This window comes from Danio aesculapii, chromosome 9 (genome assembly GCF_903798145.1).
Source record: "Danio aesculapii chromosome 9, fDanAes4.1, whole genome shotgun sequence".
Taxonomy (NCBI): domain Eukaryota; kingdom Metazoa; phylum Chordata; class Actinopteri; order Cypriniformes; family Danionidae; genus Danio; species Danio aesculapii.
Genome location: NC_079443.1, coordinates 1,353,638 through 1,374,476, shown reverse-complemented (window position 1 = coordinate 1,374,476; position 20,839 = coordinate 1,353,638). Strand labels below are relative to the sequence as shown.

Below are 20,839 nucleotides of genomic sequence, written 5' to 3'. Positions count from 1 at the left end.
GTGAATGGGGGGAACAATGTTTCCGATCACCATTCAAATACACTGAACAGTTTTCTGTCAGTCACCATAGATGATCAGTCGTTATTATCTGACAGAGTCAATATAGCAGATACTCGTTTGCTGGCCTTGCTGAAAGGTCTAAATTGGACAGGTTTAATTTATATAATGGATTCATTTATAATGAAGGAAATAATAGCAATTCAATATAGGCAATAATACATCTTTATATGTAATAAAAATCTTTTTACCTGTAATAAATGTATAACACTATATTAATATTTTACTCAAGCGATGTAATAGTGTGTATTTGCTTAATTTTCTAATAACTTTTTAATTAATGATTTCCCACATTAAATACTGTAGTAATTTATAGTAAGCAATATATTGTTTTTAAAACAAAATTTTGCAATTGAAAAAAATTAACTATTATTTTTATTAATAAAAAAATAATAAGTATATATATATATATAACAGCTGTGACAGTTTAGTAAAAGATAGTAGTTTATAATCAGATAATCAGTTAAGATAATCAGTTTATAACTATATTATATATTGTTTAAATGATTAACTATAGTAATTCATTGTAATGTGACACATTATTGTTTGCTTTTTATATTTTACAACAAAGCGATTTTAACCAAGTATGATAATATTAAAATCCTAAAATTAGTTTATTACACTTAATCCTACAATTAGACAGTCTATTACGTTTTCTTTGTGTATGTGGACTCGTGAATAAAGTCATAAGTGTCTTTAACCAACTATTTTTATTTACATAATTTGAGTTCAGAAACTGCAGAGATGTTCAAATGATCGTTACGATATAATATTAATATGACTGAAATGGGAAGCCATATTTGTGAAATTCAATAGGTGGCGATAATGCTTCTAAGGAGTTAGTTACCATATATGGTTTGCCTAAATCATGTGTGCTAGATTGTGTGTGCCTGAAACGTGTGTGGTTCTGCGGTTCTGCAGCTGGATATATCTCGTTAAAGTCGACAAACTAAGAATGAAACACCCGAAATTACATAAAACTCCAAAGGAGAGACATTAATCAATCTTTGTGCTGGTGAGTGTATGCGACTGCACAACAATGATAGTGATTCAAAAAGTTTTGGTGGGTCGAATCTCATTATATTTTGACGTCAGTTGAGGGCCTGAGAAAGGAAGAGGGGGCCGTAAATGTCCTGCGGGTCAGCAGTTTGAGAACCCTGCTTTAAACTATTAAATGTCTGAGGTTTTCTAGGTTAAAAGTTGCTGGAAGAAAGATCAAGGTCCCATAATGCAATTCAAAATTAAAAATAAATAGGAAAAAAAATAAAAACATGAATAATAAAATACTTAAAACTGCTAATTTATTTATATTTTTGAGTGAAAGTGTGAACGGTCAGGACATTTCTCACCCCGTGACTGGAACACACGTGTCCGTTGGGTCCATTGGCACAAGAGCTCAGGTTTAGATACTGAATAGGAAGACACTTTCTGTCCAGACACATCATAGATGGACCGCAGGGAGTCCCGTCATCTACATAACCAACATCAGTCTGATCGTCCAGCAGGACATGAGCACCGCTGAGGAAAGAGAGTGGATTTATATACAATTGAAATCAGAATTATTAAACCCCCCTGAATATTTTATTCCACAATTTCTATTTAACAGCAAAGATGACAGCACATAATATTAGACTAGATATTCTTCAAGACACTAGTATTCAGCTTAAAGTGACATTTAAAGGCTTCACTAGGTTAATTAGGGTAAAGTTAGGGTAATTAGGCAAGTCATTGTATAACAGTGGTTTATTCTGGAGACAATCCAAACTAATATTGCTGAAGGGGGCTAATAATATTGACCTGAAAATGGCTTTAAAACAATTAAAAACTGCTTTTATTCTAGCTGAAATAAAACAAATAAGACTTTCTCCAGAAGAACAAATATTATAGGAAATACTGTGAAAAATTCCTGAATCTGTTCAACATCATTTGGGAAATATTTAACAAAGACTAATTAAAGTGAAATAAGGAAGATTAAATTAATAAATAAATAAAAATAAAGATAATATAGTTCTTCGTTCCATTACACTCAGCTTTTAAAAATATTCAATATCCTAAAATGTGTATAAAGACGTGTATATCTTTGAAGAAGTCTTCTCACCTGCAGTCGATCAGTCGGCCCTGATGGTTGAAATTGGTGGGAATGATTTCTCCCTTTATAATGCCGACCCGTGGGATTTGGCCAGTGTTTGTGCACAACAGAAACCCGCAAAACACATCACTGCAAAAACACAGACAGCACAAACACTATACATGAGATATCCAATCCAATGTACTCCAGCCAACTGCTGAGTTTCATTTGTGGCGTTCGCAAAATAATTCATATTCTTTATACTTTATATTAAAACTCCCAAAGCAGGAAAAACAAATACTTTGGAAGTCAGTGGTTACTGGTTTGCGGATTCATACCCATTATCTTACTGCTATCTTACTGTATATAACGATTCACTGCTAATCGTCTGTTTATTTAGACCAGGGATGTCCAAACTCGGTCCTGGAGTGCCGGTGTCCTGCAAAGTTTAGCTCCAACCCCAATCGGACACACTTGGGCTAGCTAATCAAGCTCTTACTAGGCTTTGTAGAAACATCCGTGCAGGTGCCTTGAGGCAAGTTGGAGCTAAAACCTGCAGGACACCGGCCCTCTAGGAGTTTGTGCATCCCTGGTTTAGACTAATAATATGCAAAAGACAACAGAATCATGTTATCAGGGGGTTAAAATAAACTTTCACGTTCGCTGAGCAACAGTAAGCCAATCCCAGCCGGGCCGGTCACTTGTTTCACTTCATCGCCTTGACACATTTCCATTGTGCTATATGATATTTGCATGTGTTGTGAGGATTTGCAGCTCATTTTCTGCTTGTGTTTGTGCTGTGAGGATTCGTGCTGTCAGACCGATGAAGATGTTTTCTTAATGCGCTGCTGCTTTTTGTATTCGCATGTGTTTTCTTAAGTTGCAGCGCATTGAGCTCTCTCAGCCGGACATCATACACTGTTAATATATTTGTTTATTAGCAGTTTAAGCGTTTAGGGATTCACAAGTGTTTGTTTACTGTTGTGAATTGCATTATGGGATGTTGATCTCTGCTCTGTCCTCTTTTGATGCTGAAAATTCAACTCTGCAGTTTAACAAAGCGACTTTTACTGACATTTGAGTCATTTAAATTAATAATATAACGTATAAGAAATAATATCTAGAGAAATAAGTGTGTGAAATAACAGAAAATGTGCTGGAGTATATTACAAGGTGTTTGTAGCGTAATATACAACACCAACACAGACAATAGAGCACTGCAGACTATTACAAATGACAATGTAAGTCCCTTTTTACAACTTTTCAAGGTTAAAGATGGAAAAAAGATCCAAATCACAACGCAATTCAAAAGCAGAAATAAACTGAGGTCACACATAAATCAGAAAGCTGCAAACTTAAGGATGTTTTTAACAGTGCAGAGAGCAATGAGATCTTTATGAGGTATTGAACCAGTATGCAAACACACGTGAGCATTGTAGCGGTGAGATTTTCTTACTGCTTACTGCACTGTGTCCATTTGTCTCCATCCGGACCGCAGTTGCCCTTCTCTGAGCCCTCGGTGTTCAGTTTCTCATAGCAGAACTTCTCCGAGCTCGCAGCCTCTGAAACAACACAGAGAAACAGTGGCATCTCGATATCTCAAATCTGACCGCATTACCCCTCTTCTAAAAGGCCTCCATCGGCTGCCCATCCAATTCAGAAATGATTTTACAGTGCTTTTACTAGTATATAAATCCCTTCATAATCTAGCCCCAACCTCTCAGAGCTGTAGCACTTCTACACTCCCGTGAGATCTCTTAGATCAAGTGATCAAAATCTTCTTTCAGTTCCTTGGTCCAGACTGAAATGTAGAAGGGACAGAGCTTTCTCTGTGGTGGGTGCTCGCTTATGGAACACTTTGCTTTGAGATCAGAATGGCTCCATCTCTATATATTTTTAAATCGCTCCTAAAACATACCTATTCAGCCTGGCTTTTAATATTATTTCAATAGTCCTTTCTACTGCTACATTTTTATTTTAATTCATTCGTTTCTCTTGACTTATTTTTGTGTTTTTATATTTAGTCTTTTTATTTTACTCTGTCTTATATACAGCACGTTGGTCAGCCATGTGACTGTTTTTAAATGTGCTCTATAGATAAATGAACTTGATCATCCCTTTCAGACAGCTTCCTCTTACGTCCGCAGCTACTCCTGTTGGGTGTGGTTCCTCTACTTGGTGGTTTGCTGATGTTACTCTGGATACTGTGGCTCTTGATGCATCACAATAGGCTTGCTGTCTTGCTCGCCAACTTGTAATTGTATTAAATTGTCACTCATAAATAAACATGAACACAAGAACTGATGAAATGTTGACTCACTTGGACCCCACACATATTTGCACTGACTGTCTCTCGTCTTGCACTCGCCAGCATAACAGCGACCCTGCAGACACAACAGTCTCAATAGTCTCAGTAATTAACAAAGACCAACGAATGTCGATCTGGCAGATGATTGGATGATTACAGGCCTCTTTAAAGAAACACGTCACTTAAATAGTAGAAAATAGGCTCTTTTTACAGCTCTCCTAGAGTTTTGAATCCATTCAGCTGATCTCCGGGTCTGTCAGGAGCACTTTTAGCTTAGCTTAGCATAGATCATTGAATCTGATTAGACCATTAGCATTAAAAAAAGGACCAAAGAGTTTAGATAGTTTTCCTTTAAAAGCTTGACCCTTCTGTAGTGACATTGTGTACTAAGACCGACTGAAAATGAAGAGATGCTATTTTCTAGGCTGATATGGCTAGGAAGTAAACTCTCATTCTGGCATAGTCCCTTGCTAGGTAACATCGCTATTTAATATATGGCACTGCTGCAGTCATAGTACAGCAGCAAAGTACCTTGATTATTATGCCAGAATGAAAGTAGAGCTCCTAGCCATAATCAGTCGAGAAAATAAAAACTTTTCATCTTCCTTCTGTCGTAGGACAAAGATGCTAATGGTCTAATCCAATTCAATGAATTATGCTAAGCTAAGCTAAAAGTGCTCCACCAGACCTGGAGATCAGCTGAATGGACTTAACAGTAGTAAAACACAAGTGTTAACCCCTTTTATCTCTAGGGAAGCTGTAAAAGGAGCCTATTTCCAAAAGTAGTGGAGTGTTCCTTTAAGATCATTAAAGCAACAGCCAGAAACAAAGCTTTAGGCATGTGTACCTGGTTGAGAGAACAAAAGTAACCGTCCTGCTTGTGCAGATTGGGAGGGCACTGCACACACACACACACACACACACACAAAGAAGAGTTTACATTACAGCATGCACACACAGACTGTCATATGTGTTTAAAGCAGTGTTTCACTGACCAGCCCTGAGTCTCCTGTGCACGTCTCTGAAATATCACAGTCATTTACTGCATAGCGGCACGTGTGCCCTCGAGAATAAAACTGACAAACAGAAAGAAACATACACACACACACTTAAGTGCTTATCTGAACTGAGTGCACACTTCACATTTACTTCAGGTGAGTATACTTTGAATAAGCTGAATATTGACTTATCAATAAAAGGCCACTTAAGTGCACAGAGACATATGGCTGTTTTAACACACTTAAGTGTACTTAAAAAAATACACTTTGTATTTACTGTTGAAGTCTGTATATACAAAAGTATTCACCTTTTTTAAATATTTCCCAAATTATTTATAACAGAAATTTCTCACAGTATTTCCTCTAATATTTGTTCTTCTGGAGAAAGTCTTGTTTGTTTTATTTCGGCTACAATAAAAGCATTTTTAATAGTTTTAAAGCCATTTTAAGGTCAATATTATTAGCCCCCTTCAGCAATATTAGTTTTGGATTGTCTTCAGAACAAACCACTGTTATACAATGACTTGCCTAATTACCCTAACTTTACCCTAATTACCCTAGTGAAGCCTTTAAATGTCACTTTAACACTTTTCATGGCAAATATAAAATAAATAAATATATAAAAATTATATTAAACTATTTTGTGCAGAAATGTGTTGGAAAAAAATCTTGTCTCGGAGCTGTATGTCAGCTTAAAAGCTGTACATTATGTTTTTTAATGATCTTGTTATGCTTTACTGAAGTACACTTATTCTAACATGTTGACTAACAAAATACTTGTATAATTTATTCATAACATCTTAATATATATTGCGTAAATATGTGACCCTGGAGCACAAAACCAGTCTTTACAGTAAATATATTCATTCATTCATTTTCTTTTCGGCTTCGTCCCTTTATTAATCTGGGGTAACCACAGCGGAATGAACCGGCCAACTTATCCAGCACATGTTTTACGCAGTGGATGCCCTTCCATCTGCAACCCATCACTGTGAAAACAGTGAATATATTAAAACTCAATTTTTGATTAGTAATGTGCATTGCTAGGAACTCTGTTCATCTTTAAAGGTGATTTTCTAAATAGTTTGGTTTTCTGAAACCTCAGTCAAAAATCGTCCCAGCAAATCATACATCAATAAAGAGTATATTTATTCAGCTGTGTACATCTCAGTAGACAGTAATGACACTTATGTTTAGAGCATCACACCGCCTATTAGGTAAAACTCACTTTTATAAGGTGATTAAACCCAGTTGTGTGTCAGCGATGTGTGAATATCTCCAGCCTCTAATGAATTAATTGTATTTGGTATAATCAGACTTGGATGATGCAGTGGCGCAGTGGGTAGCGCTGTGGCCTCAAAGCAAGAAGGTCACTGGTTCGAGCATCGGCTCAGTCAGTTGGCATTTCTGTGTGGAGTTTGCATGTTCTCCCCGCGTTCGTGTGGGTTTCCTCCAAGTCCAAAGACATGCTGTACAGGTGAATTGGGTAGGCTAAAATTGTCCATTGTGTATGAGTGTGAATGAGTGTGTATGGGTGTTTCCCAGTGATGGGTTGCAGCTGGAAGGGCATCAGCTGTGCAAAACATATGCTGGATTAGTTGGCGGTTCATTCCGCTGTGGCGACCCCAGATTAATAAAGGGACTAAGCCGAAGGAAAATGAATGAATGAATAATCAAACTTGATAAAAGCAGTCTGCAGAAACACTTTGATTGACATACTCCCTTTGTACGTGTGTTTTTAATATTTGATATTAAAAATCAGTATCATTTTTAATTTTTAATATGCATTATCTGAAAGCCGAATAAACCGTATTTTTATTGATGTATAGGACAATAATCGAACGAGACACAACTATTTGAAAATCTGAATCTGATGGTTCAAAACAACTGAGAAACTGAGAAAATCACCTTTAAAGTGCTGAAAGCGATCAGTAATACTTAACAAATTGAGTTTTAATACATTTATGTAGTTGATATAGTTAATATAGTTGGAAATAAAACTGAATATTTGCATGGAACGTGATCTTTACTTGATATTCTAGCCTAGTGGTGTACAAATAAAATCTAAAACTTTGATCCACACAATGCAATTTTGCCTGTTCCCTAAAAAACATCTGCAAAACAAGAAAAAAAACATAAATCCAATCATTGCACATCAATGCACAAATACAACCAATGCAAACCTTTTTGAAATAATGCACAATGAAGTAAATGAAGAGTGAATTAAAGAGACAGTCACCAGACATGTGTTATTACAGCAGGGGCCGTCACTGCAGTGAGCACCGTTAGACAGAGAGCACTTCTTACAGCAGTCCTTATAGCATTCCTACAACACACACACACACACACACACGCACACACACACACACACACACGCACACACACAGCCCTGAGCTCATGTGATATTCCAATATTAATGCGAAAAACATAATTCATTTAAATGCTGTCCAGTGTGTGAACTCACGTCTCTTGGTCCACAGTCACACTCCTCTCCCACCTCCACATATCCATTCCCACACTCAGTGTCTTCAAACAGCTGTGGGACAAAAAAAAAAAAACAGGCTTCACAATCTGAGCTGAAGAGAAATCCTGAAATGCAGCCTGGAAAAACATTTCTGAGCTCCAGCAGATGTGCTCTCGGCTACAGAGATTCATTTATTAAATGTTGCATGGAAATCAATGTACTATTTTCATTCAGATTAATGGAAATGTGAGATTTATAAAACCTTGTATACACACGTCTTCACTTGACATTTTAAATAAATGATTTGACATTTTTGTTTTCATAACAAGTTATAAAATTGTTATTTAAATGTGTTAATAAAATATGTCGCAGCATGCTTATTGCTCTGTATTTTAAACTGGCAATGAAGCCAGCTGTGCACACCATAAATAATTACCTACAACAATATATTATCATTTATTCAAACCGTTATTGCAAAAAACCAACAAAGCCTTAATTATTAGGACTGATAATAATGATTTAAAGTGGTTTATACCAGAATATTCATGGGTAAGTGGAGCTATGAGCAACAGGTACAATTACGTCAATGTTTAAAGGTGCAGTATGCAAGTTTGACACCCAGTGGCTGAACTAGGTATTGCACTCCCGGTTCAAAACACACGCAAGCGCAGGTTGCCAGATTGACAACATCCACAGGAGTGTGCCTGACAGTCGAGCCTAAAGGCTGATTAGAACTGTTTTCTAACTAAAAGCAACAGCACATGACAGAAGGAATATTTTCTTATATATGTTTTAAATAAACGTAACACAGAAAATGTGATCGATATACAGTTGAAGTCAGAATTATTAGCCCCCCTGAATTATTAGCCCCCATGTTTAATTTTTTCCTCTATTTCTGTAACAGAGAGCAGATTTCATAATAGTTTTAATAACTCATCTCTAATAATTGATTTATTTTCTCTTTGTCATGATGACAGTAAATAATATTAGACTAGATATTCTTCAAGACACTTCTATACAGCTTAAAATGAAATTTAAAGGCTTAACTAGGTTAATTAGGTTAACTAGGCAGGTTAGTTTAATTAGGCAAGTTATTGTATAATGATGGTTTTTTTCTGGAGACTATTGAAAAAATAGATAGCTTAAAGGGGGCTAATAATTTTGTCCTTAAAATTGTTTTAAAAAAATGAAAAACTGCTTTCATTCTAGCCGAAATAAAATTTTCTTTCTCCAGAAGAAAAAATATTATCAGACACACTGTGAAAATTTCCTGAATCTGTTAAACATCATTTGGGAAATATTTAAAAAGAAAAACAATGCAAAAGGGGGTGAATAATTCTGACTTCAACTGTATTGTCTAGTGGGCTAGATATTAATTAACAGTCATTCAACCAACTTTACCGAAGCCTCTCTACTTGACGGTTGGTCTTGTGCATCCGCCATGTTTGTAGTTTATCTACACATTTTCATTGCATTTGTAGTTCTAATCAAATTTACATTTACACACAATATATTATGGCCACTATTAGCGGTAAGAGTACGCACGGTTCTACTACACTTCAAATTTCTACCGGAAGTAGTACCTTTGGCAACCTCTTTTCATCATACTACACTTCTAGGAGGTAAGCAGTCAGTGGTATCGCCCCGTAATGTCCTCTTACATATAAAATGCTGCCAAATATACAAGTGAGCACATATTTCCCAGTTCTCAAGCATGTACACCAGGGCACGTTTTCCCAATGAGCTTGTGTTGAATGTAAAAGGGTTTTTTCTGACCTTGCTAGGTTTGTTAAAGAGACAGGATCCTCCTCCCTTCAGCAGGAACTCTTTAAAATCGATGATGCTGCATTTGGAGAACGCCCGCGGGTGCAGGACTCTGAGACGCACAGAGAGACTTTATACTGAAGCAATCCTCTCACGATTGAATACAGTAAATACATTTGAATTTAAAGCGAAAGTCACCAAAACACCACAATTAGGATCAAAGTCTAAAAGGGTGAGTTTCAGAGAGCTAGAGAACATTATTTAAATAAAATAAATAAAATAAAATAAATAAATAAATAAAAAGGACAAAAAAATAATAATAATAAAATGGACAAAAAAGTAAAAACATAAATAAAAAAGGACAAAAAAGGCCAAAATAAAATAAATAAATAAAATGGACAAAAAAATAATAATAAAAAAATAAAAAATAAAAAATAATTAAATTAATAAATAAAAAGGCCAAAAATAAATAAATAAAATTGACAAAAAAGTAAAAACATAAATAAAAAAGGACAAAAAAGGACTAAATAAAATAAATAAATAAAATGGAAAAAAAAAAAAATAATAATAATAATAATAATAATAATAATTAAATAAATAAATAAAAAGGACAAAAAAATAATAAAATGGACAAAAAAGTAAAAACATAAATAAAAAGGACAAAAAAGGCCAAAATAAAATAAATAAATAAAATGGACAATAAATAAATAAATAAATAAAAAGGACAAAAAAATAATAAAATGGACAAAAAAGTAAAAACATAAATAAAAAAGGACAAAAAAGGCCAAAATAAAATAAATAAATAAAAAGGACAAAAAATAAACAAATAAAAAGGCAAAAAAACAAACAAAAAAATAAAAAAGGAAAAAAATAAAGGACAAAATAAAAATGACAAAAATATTTAAAAACATAAATAAAAAGGACAAAAAAACAAGAACAAATAAGTAAAAAAGACTAAAAAAGGACAAATTAAAAAATAAGAAAAAATGAACAAAAACATTTAAAAGTAAAAGTAAAAAGGACAAAAATTAAACAATAAAAATAAAAAGGACAAAAAAATGAATCAAATAAAAAGGCCAAAAACAATTAATGACGAAAAAATAAAAGAAAAAGACAAGAAAAAAAAGAAAAATAATAACAAAAAATGTAAAGATAAAAAGGACAAAAATGATAAATCTAAAAAGGTGTGATCCTGCAGAAATTGTCATGTCAGTGGAAAATAATTGCAAAAGTCTCAAAAATGATGACCAATCTATATACGATTCATTGACTGATAAGTAGCCCCACACAGAATCTGCGCGCGCAGAATTCCACAGATTTTTAGCCCATCATTGATTCTGTTTATTAACTTGTGTAAATGTGTGTCAATTTATATTTATTCAGTTTTTAAATGAATTTCAGTAATAATACTGACTGATATGAAAATGTTAATATGATTTATTCACAACACAGTTTGTAAAGTAATATTATGTGTCTTTCAGTAGATATATTATATTGAAGACTTACCAAACAAAGTGGATCTAATTGGATTTTCATTGTAAAAATTAAATACAAGTTAAAAGGTATTACTTTTAGTTCATATATTAAGGTTTTAGTTATGATACTAAAAATAATTCCACAGAAATCCACAGATTTTGAACAAAAGTCTGTGCAGAAATGGCAAAAAAGTCTGCAGATTCCGTCTGGTCCTACTGATAAGCTTTAAAAGCCAAAAAAAAGCAAAGATTTGACATTTTTCTGCAAATACAGTTGAAGTGAGGATTATTCGCCCACTTGCAATTGTTTTTTCTTTGTCAATTATTTCCCAAATAATGTTTGACTGATTCAGGAATTAAAAAACATCTAGCCTCAATATACAGAGGGGCAATTCTGACATCTGCTTCTACATTCTGAATTCTGACTTCAACTGTATGTAGTGATATCAAAACAGTCTAAATGATCACACCATATCAAATATAAATGTGTGTGTGTGTGTGTGTGTGTATGTGTGTGTGTGTGTGTGCGTGTGTGTGTGTGTGTGTGTGTGTGTGTGTGTGTGTGTCTGACCCAGTGTCCTCCATGATGCAGCCCGGCCAGGCGTTCCCACACCCACACTCCTCTGAAACACACAACACACACACAGTCAGAGCTAAATATTCATAAACGACAGTATCAAAGCAGATATGACTATGAGAAAGGGAGTGTGTGTACTTCTCTTCGATGCTGAATCCCACTGAATGCCAAGATTCTGAGCCAAACTCTGTGACAGCTGGAGCGCCATTGTCCACTGACTGTCATACTGCGCGTGCACACACACACAAACACACACACACCAGATGTATAGTGATATGCATAATGATGTTTACACACACACAACAGATGTACTGTATAGTAAGGATGCAGAACATTTGCCATCATCTTTTCCTCCGGGCGGTAATGCACATTGGTTTTCCACAGAAATATAGAGTGTTCATAAGAAGGTGCATATGGAGAGGAAATATGCAAATGAACGGCGACTCATATTCTCGGACAATTAAACAATTAATCATTGATATTAGATTAAAATGGTCTCTATTACTTATTAGTTTTCCTGTGGCTTAGTCCCTTTATTTATCAGGGGTCACCACAGCAGAATGAACCGCCAACTATTCCAGTATATGTTTTACACAGCGGATGCCCTTCCAGCCAGAGCCCAGTAATGGGAAACACAGATACACTCTCATTCATACACACACTCATACACTACGGCCAATTTAGTTCATCAATTCCCCTATAGCGCATGTGTTTGGACTGTGGGGGAATCCGGAGCACCCGGAGGAAACCCACACCAACACGGGGAGAACATGCAAACTCCACACAGATACGCCAACTGATCCAGCCGGGACTCGAACCAGCTACCTTCTTGCAGTGGTCCTGATCAGCCTGTGCATGTTAACTTGTTTTGCCAGCAGAGGTCACATTACTGGTGAGTGCAGCTCCTGATTCAGGATTTCTGCTCTCATTCAATCTAGGGTAAATGTGATTCACTCACCTCAACGACTCCGACTCCATGACTCACTGAACACATCCCTCCAAAATACGCTGCGCTGCTCTGATGATAGTGAAACGTCACGTTCCTAAACACACACACACACACGCACACACACACACACACACACACACACACACACACACACACACACACACACACGAAAAACAGTTTGAGAAATTGATTCAGCAGACGGCGCTCTAGGCTAGTTTTTAACAGCAGATGGCGCTCTAGGCTAGTTTTTAACAGAAGATGGCGCTCTAGGCTAGTTTCTAACAGCAGACAGCACTCTAGGCTAGTTTTAACAGCAGACAGCACTCTAGGCTAGTTTTTAACATTGCTCTAGGCTAGTTTTAACAGCAGACAGCACTCTAGGCTAGTTTTAAACATTGCTCTAGGCTAGTTTTAACAGCAAACGTTGCTCTAGGCTAGTTTTTAGCATCGCTCTAGGTTAGTTTCTCTGCGCAGACAGCACTCTAGGCTAGTTTTAACAGCAGACAGCACTGTAGCACTAGTTTTTAACAATGCTCTAGGCTAGATCCCTACTGAAAAAAACAGCTTAAACCAGCCTAGGATAGTTGGCTGGTTTTAGCTGGTCGACCAGCCTGGTTTTAGAGGGCTTTTGATCAGCTAAGACCAGGCTGGAAATGGCTGGAATCCAGCCTGGAAATGGCCAAAACCCCTCTAAAACCAGGCTGGTCGACCAGTTAAAACCAGCCAACCATCCTAGGCTGGTTTAAGTTGGATTTTTCAGCAGGGTTTTAACAGCAGACGGCACTCTAGGCTAGTTTTAACAGCAGACGGCACTCTAGGCTAGTTTTTAACATTTCTCTAAGCTAGTTTTAACAGCAGACGGCGCTCTAGACTAGTTTTAACAGCAGACATTACTGTAGGCTAGTTTTTAACATCGCTCTAGGCTAGTTTTTAACATTGCTCTAAGCTAGTTTTAACAGCAGACGGCGCTCTAGGCTAGTTTTAACAGCAGACATTACTGTAGGCTAGTTTTTAACATCGCTCTAGGCTAGTTTTTTACAGCAGACGGCACACTAGGCTAGTTTTTAACAGCAGACGGCGCTCTATGCTAGTTTTTAACAGCAGACAGCACTCTAGGCTAGTTTTAACATTGCTCTAGGCTAGTTTTAACAGCAGACGGCGCTCTAGGCTAGTTTTTAACATTGCTCTAGGTTAGTTTCTCTCAGCAGACAGTGCTCTAGGCTAGTTTTTAACAGCACATGGCACTGTAGGATAGCTCTCAACAACTGATGATAGAAAAAACTAGCCTATAGCACCATCTGCTGTTAAAAATGACGCTCAGAAGCAATTAAAGAAAAAATAGCGATAGATATAGAACATTTGAAGATTGATGCAAAAGCACAGCTCTAACAAACATGAACTTACGAGAACAGTTGAACTGCGTCTGCGTGCTGCCTGATGTGCTGCTGTCGGTATTTGGAAAAGTTTCGCAGCATTTCGAAGGGAATCACACTAACGGGAATGCGATCCTTGTCTGTCCAGATCTCCACAGCAACCAGGACCACCCGCGTGTTCAGGTGCTCTTTGAAAATCTGTCATCATACACAGAGAAATATGTGACACAATGGGAAAATGCGTTTGCTCTGATTACATCTGCTATACGACAATAGGTTAGTAAACCGAAAAGCTATTTTAATTCAATTTTGTAAAACAATGACCATGTTAATGCAAATTAATAATTCATACTTTTGGATGCCCTTCAAAATTGTGACCTTTCAATAAATCAAATGAGTTCATTTTGTGTGACTAGTTTTTACCAACAGATGGCGCTCTAGGCTACTTTCTAACAGCAGCAGGTGCTCTAGGCTAGTTTTTAATGGCAGATGGCACTCTAGGCTAGTCTAGAACAGCAGACAAAGCTCTAGGCTTGTTTTTAACAGCAGACAGCGCTCGGCTAGTTTTTACCAACAGATGGCAATCTAGGCTAGTTTTTAAGGGCAGATGGCGCTCTAGGCTAGTTTATAACAGCTGATAGAGCTCTAGGCTCATTTTTAACAGCAGATGGCGCTCTAGGCTAGTTTTTAATGGCAGATCGTGCTCTAGGCTAGTTTATAACAGCAGATGGAGCTCTAGGCTTGTTCTTAACAGCAGATGGCGCTCTAGGCTAGTTTTTACCAACAGATGGCACTCTAGGCTAGTTTTTACCAACAGATGGCACTCTAGGCTAGTTTTAAACAGCAGACAGCTTTTTAGGCTAGTGTTTGCCAACAGACGGCGTTCTAGGCTAGTTTCTAACAGCAGACGGGCGCTCTAGGCTAGTTTATAACAGCAGATGGCGCTCTAGGCTAGATTTTAACAGCAGATAGTGCTCTAGGATAGCTTTTACCAACAGATGGCGTTCTAGGCTAGTTTCTAACAGCAGACAGCACTCTAGGCTAGTTTATATCAGCAGATGGTGCTCTAGTCTAGTTTCTAACAGCAGACAGCGCTCTAGGCTACTTTATATCAGCAGATGGTGCTCTAGGCTATATTTTGACATCAGTCGATGCACTAGGCTAGTTTCTAACAGCAGACAGCACTCTAGGCTAGTTTATATCAGCAGATGGTGCTCTAGGCTAGTTTCTAATAGCAGACAGCGCTCTAGGCTAGTTTTTAACAGCAGACGGCGCTCTAGGCTAGATTTTGACATCAGTCGGTGCACTAGGCTAGTTTCTAACAGCAGACGGCGCTCTAAGCTAGATTTTACCAACAAATGGCAATCAGTAGGAACAATCAGTACTTGTTTTGCTTTTTAATTATTTTTTGTTTTACTTAATTATATTATTATTAACATAATATTATCATAATATACATTGTATTTTACCTGTCACAATGTAGTTTGCGCACATTAAAGTACTGTATATTTGGATCCCATAAGTAACAGGCAGTTTTATAACAATATCTGAGAAGAGTTACAAGCAACTAAATACTCAAGAAGAAGAAAAACAAGGCTAAATGCACATAGAAACAGACAACAATCTGGAGGTGAACATAATCAGTTAGCCAATGAGTAACCTAGGAGACAAACAAATCAACAAGTACAAAAGGCAACTAGCCAAACTAAGAAATACTAAACTAAAGCCTTTATTTTTAAGAAGCATTTACAAGCACACGCTAATCAAAAGTGTTTAAAATTAACCCACACATCCTTTGCTGTTTATCTTATTCACTGTGGAATGAACCCGAATAGCTATTTTGAAAGCGTGACAGCTGTTCATACTCACAGCATCCACCAGGTTGACCACAGATTTGGCATTGTTGCGTGTGTGCTGCTTGGTCTTCAGTCTCTTAAACTGAGGGTAAATATTCATGAACATTAAAATATCAAACAGACATAAAGCATTTTTACAATTAACACCCCACATTAAAATAAAATGCTGTAGGAGTTAATAGTGAATACTATAGTGTTTTTTGAACAATACTGCAGTAAAGTGTGTTATACTGTACATTTCCTATTCCAGAATTGCGAATACATTTCAAGCGTTTTCAATTGATTTTTCATAAACTGGAATGACTTATAACAAACGTACAATTTACAGTAAACTGAATCCACTATTAATGTAAAGCAACGAAAAATGCCTAAATGTGATACTTATTGTTGCTAACTTAATGTTAAAATCTACTAACAGAGTTGATGACAACAGAGATGAGGATAACATAGTTGATGATAACAGAGTTGACGATAATAGAGTTGACTATAACAGAGTTGACTATAACAGAGTTGACGATAACAGAGTTGACTATAACAGAGTTGACTATAACAGAGTTGACAATAACAGAGTTGATGACAACAGAGATGAGGATAACATAGTTGATGATAACAGAGTTGACTATAACAGAGTTGACTATAACAGAGTTGACTATAACAGAGTTGACTATAACAGAGTTGACTATAACAGGGTTGACGATAACAGAGTTGACGATAACAGAGTTGACGATAACAGAGTTGACTATAACAGAGTTGACTATAACAGAGTTGACAATAACAGAGTTGATGACAACAAGGTTGACAATAACAAAGTTGACGATAACAGAGTTGAAGATAACAGAGTTGACGATAACAGAGTTGACGATAACAGAGTTGACTATAACAGAGTTGACTATAACAGAGTTGACTATAACAGAGTTGACGATAACAGAGTTGAAGATAACAGAGTTGACGATAACAGAGTTGACGATAACAGAGTTGACTATAACAGAGTTGACTATAACAGAGTTGACAATAACAGAGTTGATGACAACAAGGTTGACAATAACAGAGTTGACGATAACAGAGTTGAAGATAACAGAGTTGACGATAACAGAGTTGACTATAACAGAGTTGACGATAACAGAGTTGACTATAACAGAGTTGAAGATAACAGAGTTGAAGATAACAGAGTTGAATATAACAGAGTTGAAGATAACAGAGTTGAAGATAACAGAGTTGACGATAACAGAGTTGAAGATAACAGGGTTGACGATAACAGAGTTGACGATAACAGAGTTGACGATAACAGAGTTGACGATAATGGAGTTGACGATAACAGAGTTGACGATAACAGAGTTGACTATAACAGAGTTGACGATAACAGAGTTGACGATAACAGAGTTGACTATAACAGAGTTGACTATAACAGAGTTGACGATAACAGAGTTGACGATAACAGAGTTGACTATAACAGAGTTGACGATAAAAGAGTTGACTATAACAGAGTTGACGATAACAGAGTTGACGATAACAGAGTTGACTATAACAGAGTTGACGATAACAGAGTTGACGATAACAGAGTTGACGATAACAGAGTTGACTATAACAGAGTTGACGATAACAGAGTTGACGATAACAGAGTTGACGATAACAGAGTTGACGATAACAGAGTTGACTATAACAGAGTTGATGACAACAAGGTTGACAATAACCGAGTTGACGATAACAGAGTTGACGATAACAGAGTTGACGATAACAGAGTTCACTATAACAGAGTTGAAGATAACAGAGTTGACCATAACAGAGTTGAAGATAACAGAGTTGACCATAACAGAGTTGACTATAACAGAGTTGACTATAACAGAGTTGACGATAACAGAGTTGACTATAACAGAGTTGACCATAACAGAGTTGAAGATAACAGAGTTGAAGATAACAGAGTTGAAGATTATAGAGTTGACGATAACAGAGTTGATAACAGAGTTGATAACAGAGTTGACGATAACAGAGTTGACGATAACAGAGTTGAAGATAACAGAGTTGACGATAACAGAGTTGACTATAACAGAGTTGATGACAACAAGGTTGAAAATAACAGAGTTGAAGATAACAGAGTTGACTATATAACAGAGTTTACTATAACAGAGTTGACGATAACAGAATTGACGATAACAGAGTTGACGATAACAGAGTTGACGATAACAGAATTGACGATAACAGAGTTGACGATAACAGAGTTGACGATAACAGAGTTGACAATAACAGAGTTGACAATAACAGAGTTGACTATAACAGAGTTGACGATAACAGAGTCTCTAACAGATAACCTCTTGGTTATTCTATTGGAATTTTCATTCCATAATGGCCACTGCGTGACACTAGCGGCATCTAGTGGCAGTTTCTCAAATAGCAACAGAGTGTCGCCTCTTGATGATTCTAAGCTCTTTGATTCAAGTACAACAGAATGGTAGTTTCAAGTACAACACTACAGTATTTTTCAGGCATTCAGAATTAGTCAGGAGCGAGCTCTCTAGTGCAGTGGTTGTCAAACTTTTAAGCCAGTGACCCCCAATGTAAGATCGTCAAGAACTCGCGACCCCCCACTACCAAAGCATATCCAAACAATAAAAATAACTTATTTTAAGCTGTTCACTATATTTACTATACATTACAGGACTCTAAATTAATAATTTTGCTTGGTAGCACTGGTGCTTCTAAATTTTTTAATTTAGGCGCACCAGCCAAAATATAGGCGCACCCACCAATTATCGCTATGTTACTACAAGTTTTATAAACAGATTATTGCATTTGAAATCAACACTAATCAAAACTAACAAGCAAAAAAATATATATACATGCGTGAGGAAAATATGTCTCAACGAAATGTCTCTACCGTTATCACAAGACAATACATCTTTATAACATAATTGAGTGACCAAAAGATACACGGACCGCTCACTGGCACTTGAAGCCAATGGAAGTCTTTTATCCACTCTTGGATTAACATTCACCACATGATCACTGATCAGATGGGCCATTGTTTGTAGCTTTAGCTGGTTTCTAAAACTAAACCTGTCAGTGCGGTTTTCATTCTCTCATCTTCAGCGTGTTACATTTTTGCGGTTGTCGCTCCTGTCATCTGAAGGCAGAAGACGTTGACTGAGTGATTAACAGCTGATTTTAACCAATCCATTCGAGTTCAGTTCTAGAGCAGTGGGCCAATAAGAAGAGCATAAAGGCGGGGCAAGTGTTGCGGGCTTTGTTTAGTGCGGCAAGTTGACATGACAACAGTTTTAAACTGTTCCTGAGCCTGTGTTTCAAGTGCAAAGATGCATTCTGCGTGAATGTGTCCTAAATACTTTATGAATTCATCAGTGATCTCTTTAAAAAAAATCTGAAAATATTCGCTTTCACTTGTAATACTGAAAAATATTTATTATAATCGCTGAAAATGACACAATTTTTAAATCACTCTCGCGACCCCTTGAAATGATTCTGCGACCCCCAGTTTGAGAACCACTGCTCTAGTGGACATCAGAGTCAAACAGCATTTAAACACACCATGTTGTGGTCAATGACGATCATCAGCTCGATGTACTTCATCTCCTCAAACACATTCCTCGGTATCTGGAGGAAAAAACAACAACAGAAAAACGAAATGAATGATGTTCATGAGCACAAGCAATCATCCTCAATGCTTTCACACTTCAACAAAACTCACAATGAGCTGCTGTTATAGAAATGTGGCTTGTCTGCGATCAAACTTTCTGGCTGGATCCCAGTTTACAGACTTTAAAAACACATTAATTTAATTTATGGCCTCAAAAAATGGAGACTAAAACCATGCATTCTTCAGTTTGTGGGAAAGTAGACAGACTGCAGTTCAGGAGTGTGGGATTTGTCAATTGTTTTTATGTTTTTGAAGTGTTTAATCCTCACCATACTTGAAAAAAAAAACATTTATATCTATTTATATTTAAATTAACATTCATATAAAATATATTATTACAATTTCTAATAGTTGTTTTGTATGTGAGTATTTTTAAAGGGCACCTATTATGTAAAAATCACTTTTATGAGGGGTTTAACCCCAGCTGTGTGTCAGCAGTGTGTGAATATCTCCAGCCTCTAATGGTTAACATTAATTAATTGTATGTTTTACAATCAGACTTGATAGAAACAGTCTGCAGAAACACTTTGATTGACATTCTCCCTTTGTATGATGTCATCAGAAGGGGAAAGCCCCGCCCACTAGAGACAATCTCTCCCTCATTATCATAGGACGTTAGTCTTGTTTTTGAATCTGCCACTGTGCTAACACACAAGCATTTGTAGCTCCTCCCTATTTTGGAAAGTTCACAATCTCATTTGAATTTAAAGCGACAGTCACCAAAATGCCGCATATCTAAATCAGGGATTGGCAAACTTGGTTCTGAAGGGATAATGTCCTGCAGAGTTTTACTCCAATTAATTATACTAAATGATTTAATACATGCATATAAAACCACTCTGGTAGCTTTGACCTTGTGTATCTGTGTGATTGTTATGGGCTGTGTGGTTGTTTGTGTTGGTGACAGTGTGTGTGTGTTCCTGTGGAACCAGCATCAGCTGCGGCCCACTCACACACTTACAGCTCGCTTTTTCCTCCGCCGAAGCCAGGAGAAGTCCTCCTCCATGCCTGCACACACACACACATACACACAAACACAGACACACACACGGACACACACAGGCACGTACACACACACACACACACACACACCAGAAAACATCTGTTTGTTAGTCAGCTTTTCCACAGTTCTTCACATTTGTCTCAAAACTGAATCATTATCTTCTAACAAAAGTAACACTGACAGAAACAATGAGCACATTCTCTCTTCACCGAACAATGTTAGCAGTAGAACATTTCACTGACACAAAAAACACACACACATTGAGTTCCCCGTGCTGTGTGAGGATGATCTCAGTGGA

General features: G+C 36.7%; 1 protein-coding gene across 1 annotated transcript in view; it reads right to left on the bottom strand.

The window, feature by feature from the left end:
- The window catches only part of LOC130235397 (disintegrin and metalloproteinase domain-containing protein 23), a 47,977-nt gene that overhangs the window by 9,301 nt on the left and 17,837 nt on the right, over positions 1 to 20,839 (bottom strand). Inside the window, exons 8-23 of the mRNA XM_056465972.1 lie at positions 20,500 to 20,546; positions 19,430 to 19,495; positions 15,903 to 15,971; positions 14,065 to 14,231; positions 12,670 to 12,754; positions 11,850 to 11,937; positions 11,706 to 11,757; positions 9,672 to 9,771; positions 7,896 to 7,967; positions 7,671 to 7,757; positions 5,429 to 5,509; positions 5,281 to 5,331; positions 4,446 to 4,509; positions 3,582 to 3,687; positions 2,156 to 2,275; positions 1,407 to 1,575 (exon numbers count right to left, since the gene is read on the bottom strand). Of these exons, the coding sequence (XP_056321947.1) occupies positions 1,407 to 1,575; positions 2,156 to 2,275; positions 3,582 to 3,687; positions 4,446 to 4,509; positions 5,281 to 5,331; positions 5,429 to 5,509; positions 7,671 to 7,757; positions 7,896 to 7,967; positions 9,672 to 9,771; positions 11,706 to 11,757; positions 11,850 to 11,937; positions 12,670 to 12,754; positions 14,065 to 14,231; positions 15,903 to 15,971; positions 19,430 to 19,495; positions 20,500 to 20,546 (1,424 nt within the window). The remainder of the gene's footprint in view (positions 1 to 1,406; positions 1,576 to 2,155; positions 2,276 to 3,581; positions 3,688 to 4,445; positions 4,510 to 5,280; positions 5,332 to 5,428; positions 5,510 to 7,670; positions 7,758 to 7,895; positions 7,968 to 9,671; positions 9,772 to 11,705; positions 11,758 to 11,849; positions 11,938 to 12,669; positions 12,755 to 14,064; positions 14,232 to 15,902; positions 15,972 to 19,429; positions 19,496 to 20,499; positions 20,547 to 20,839) is intronic.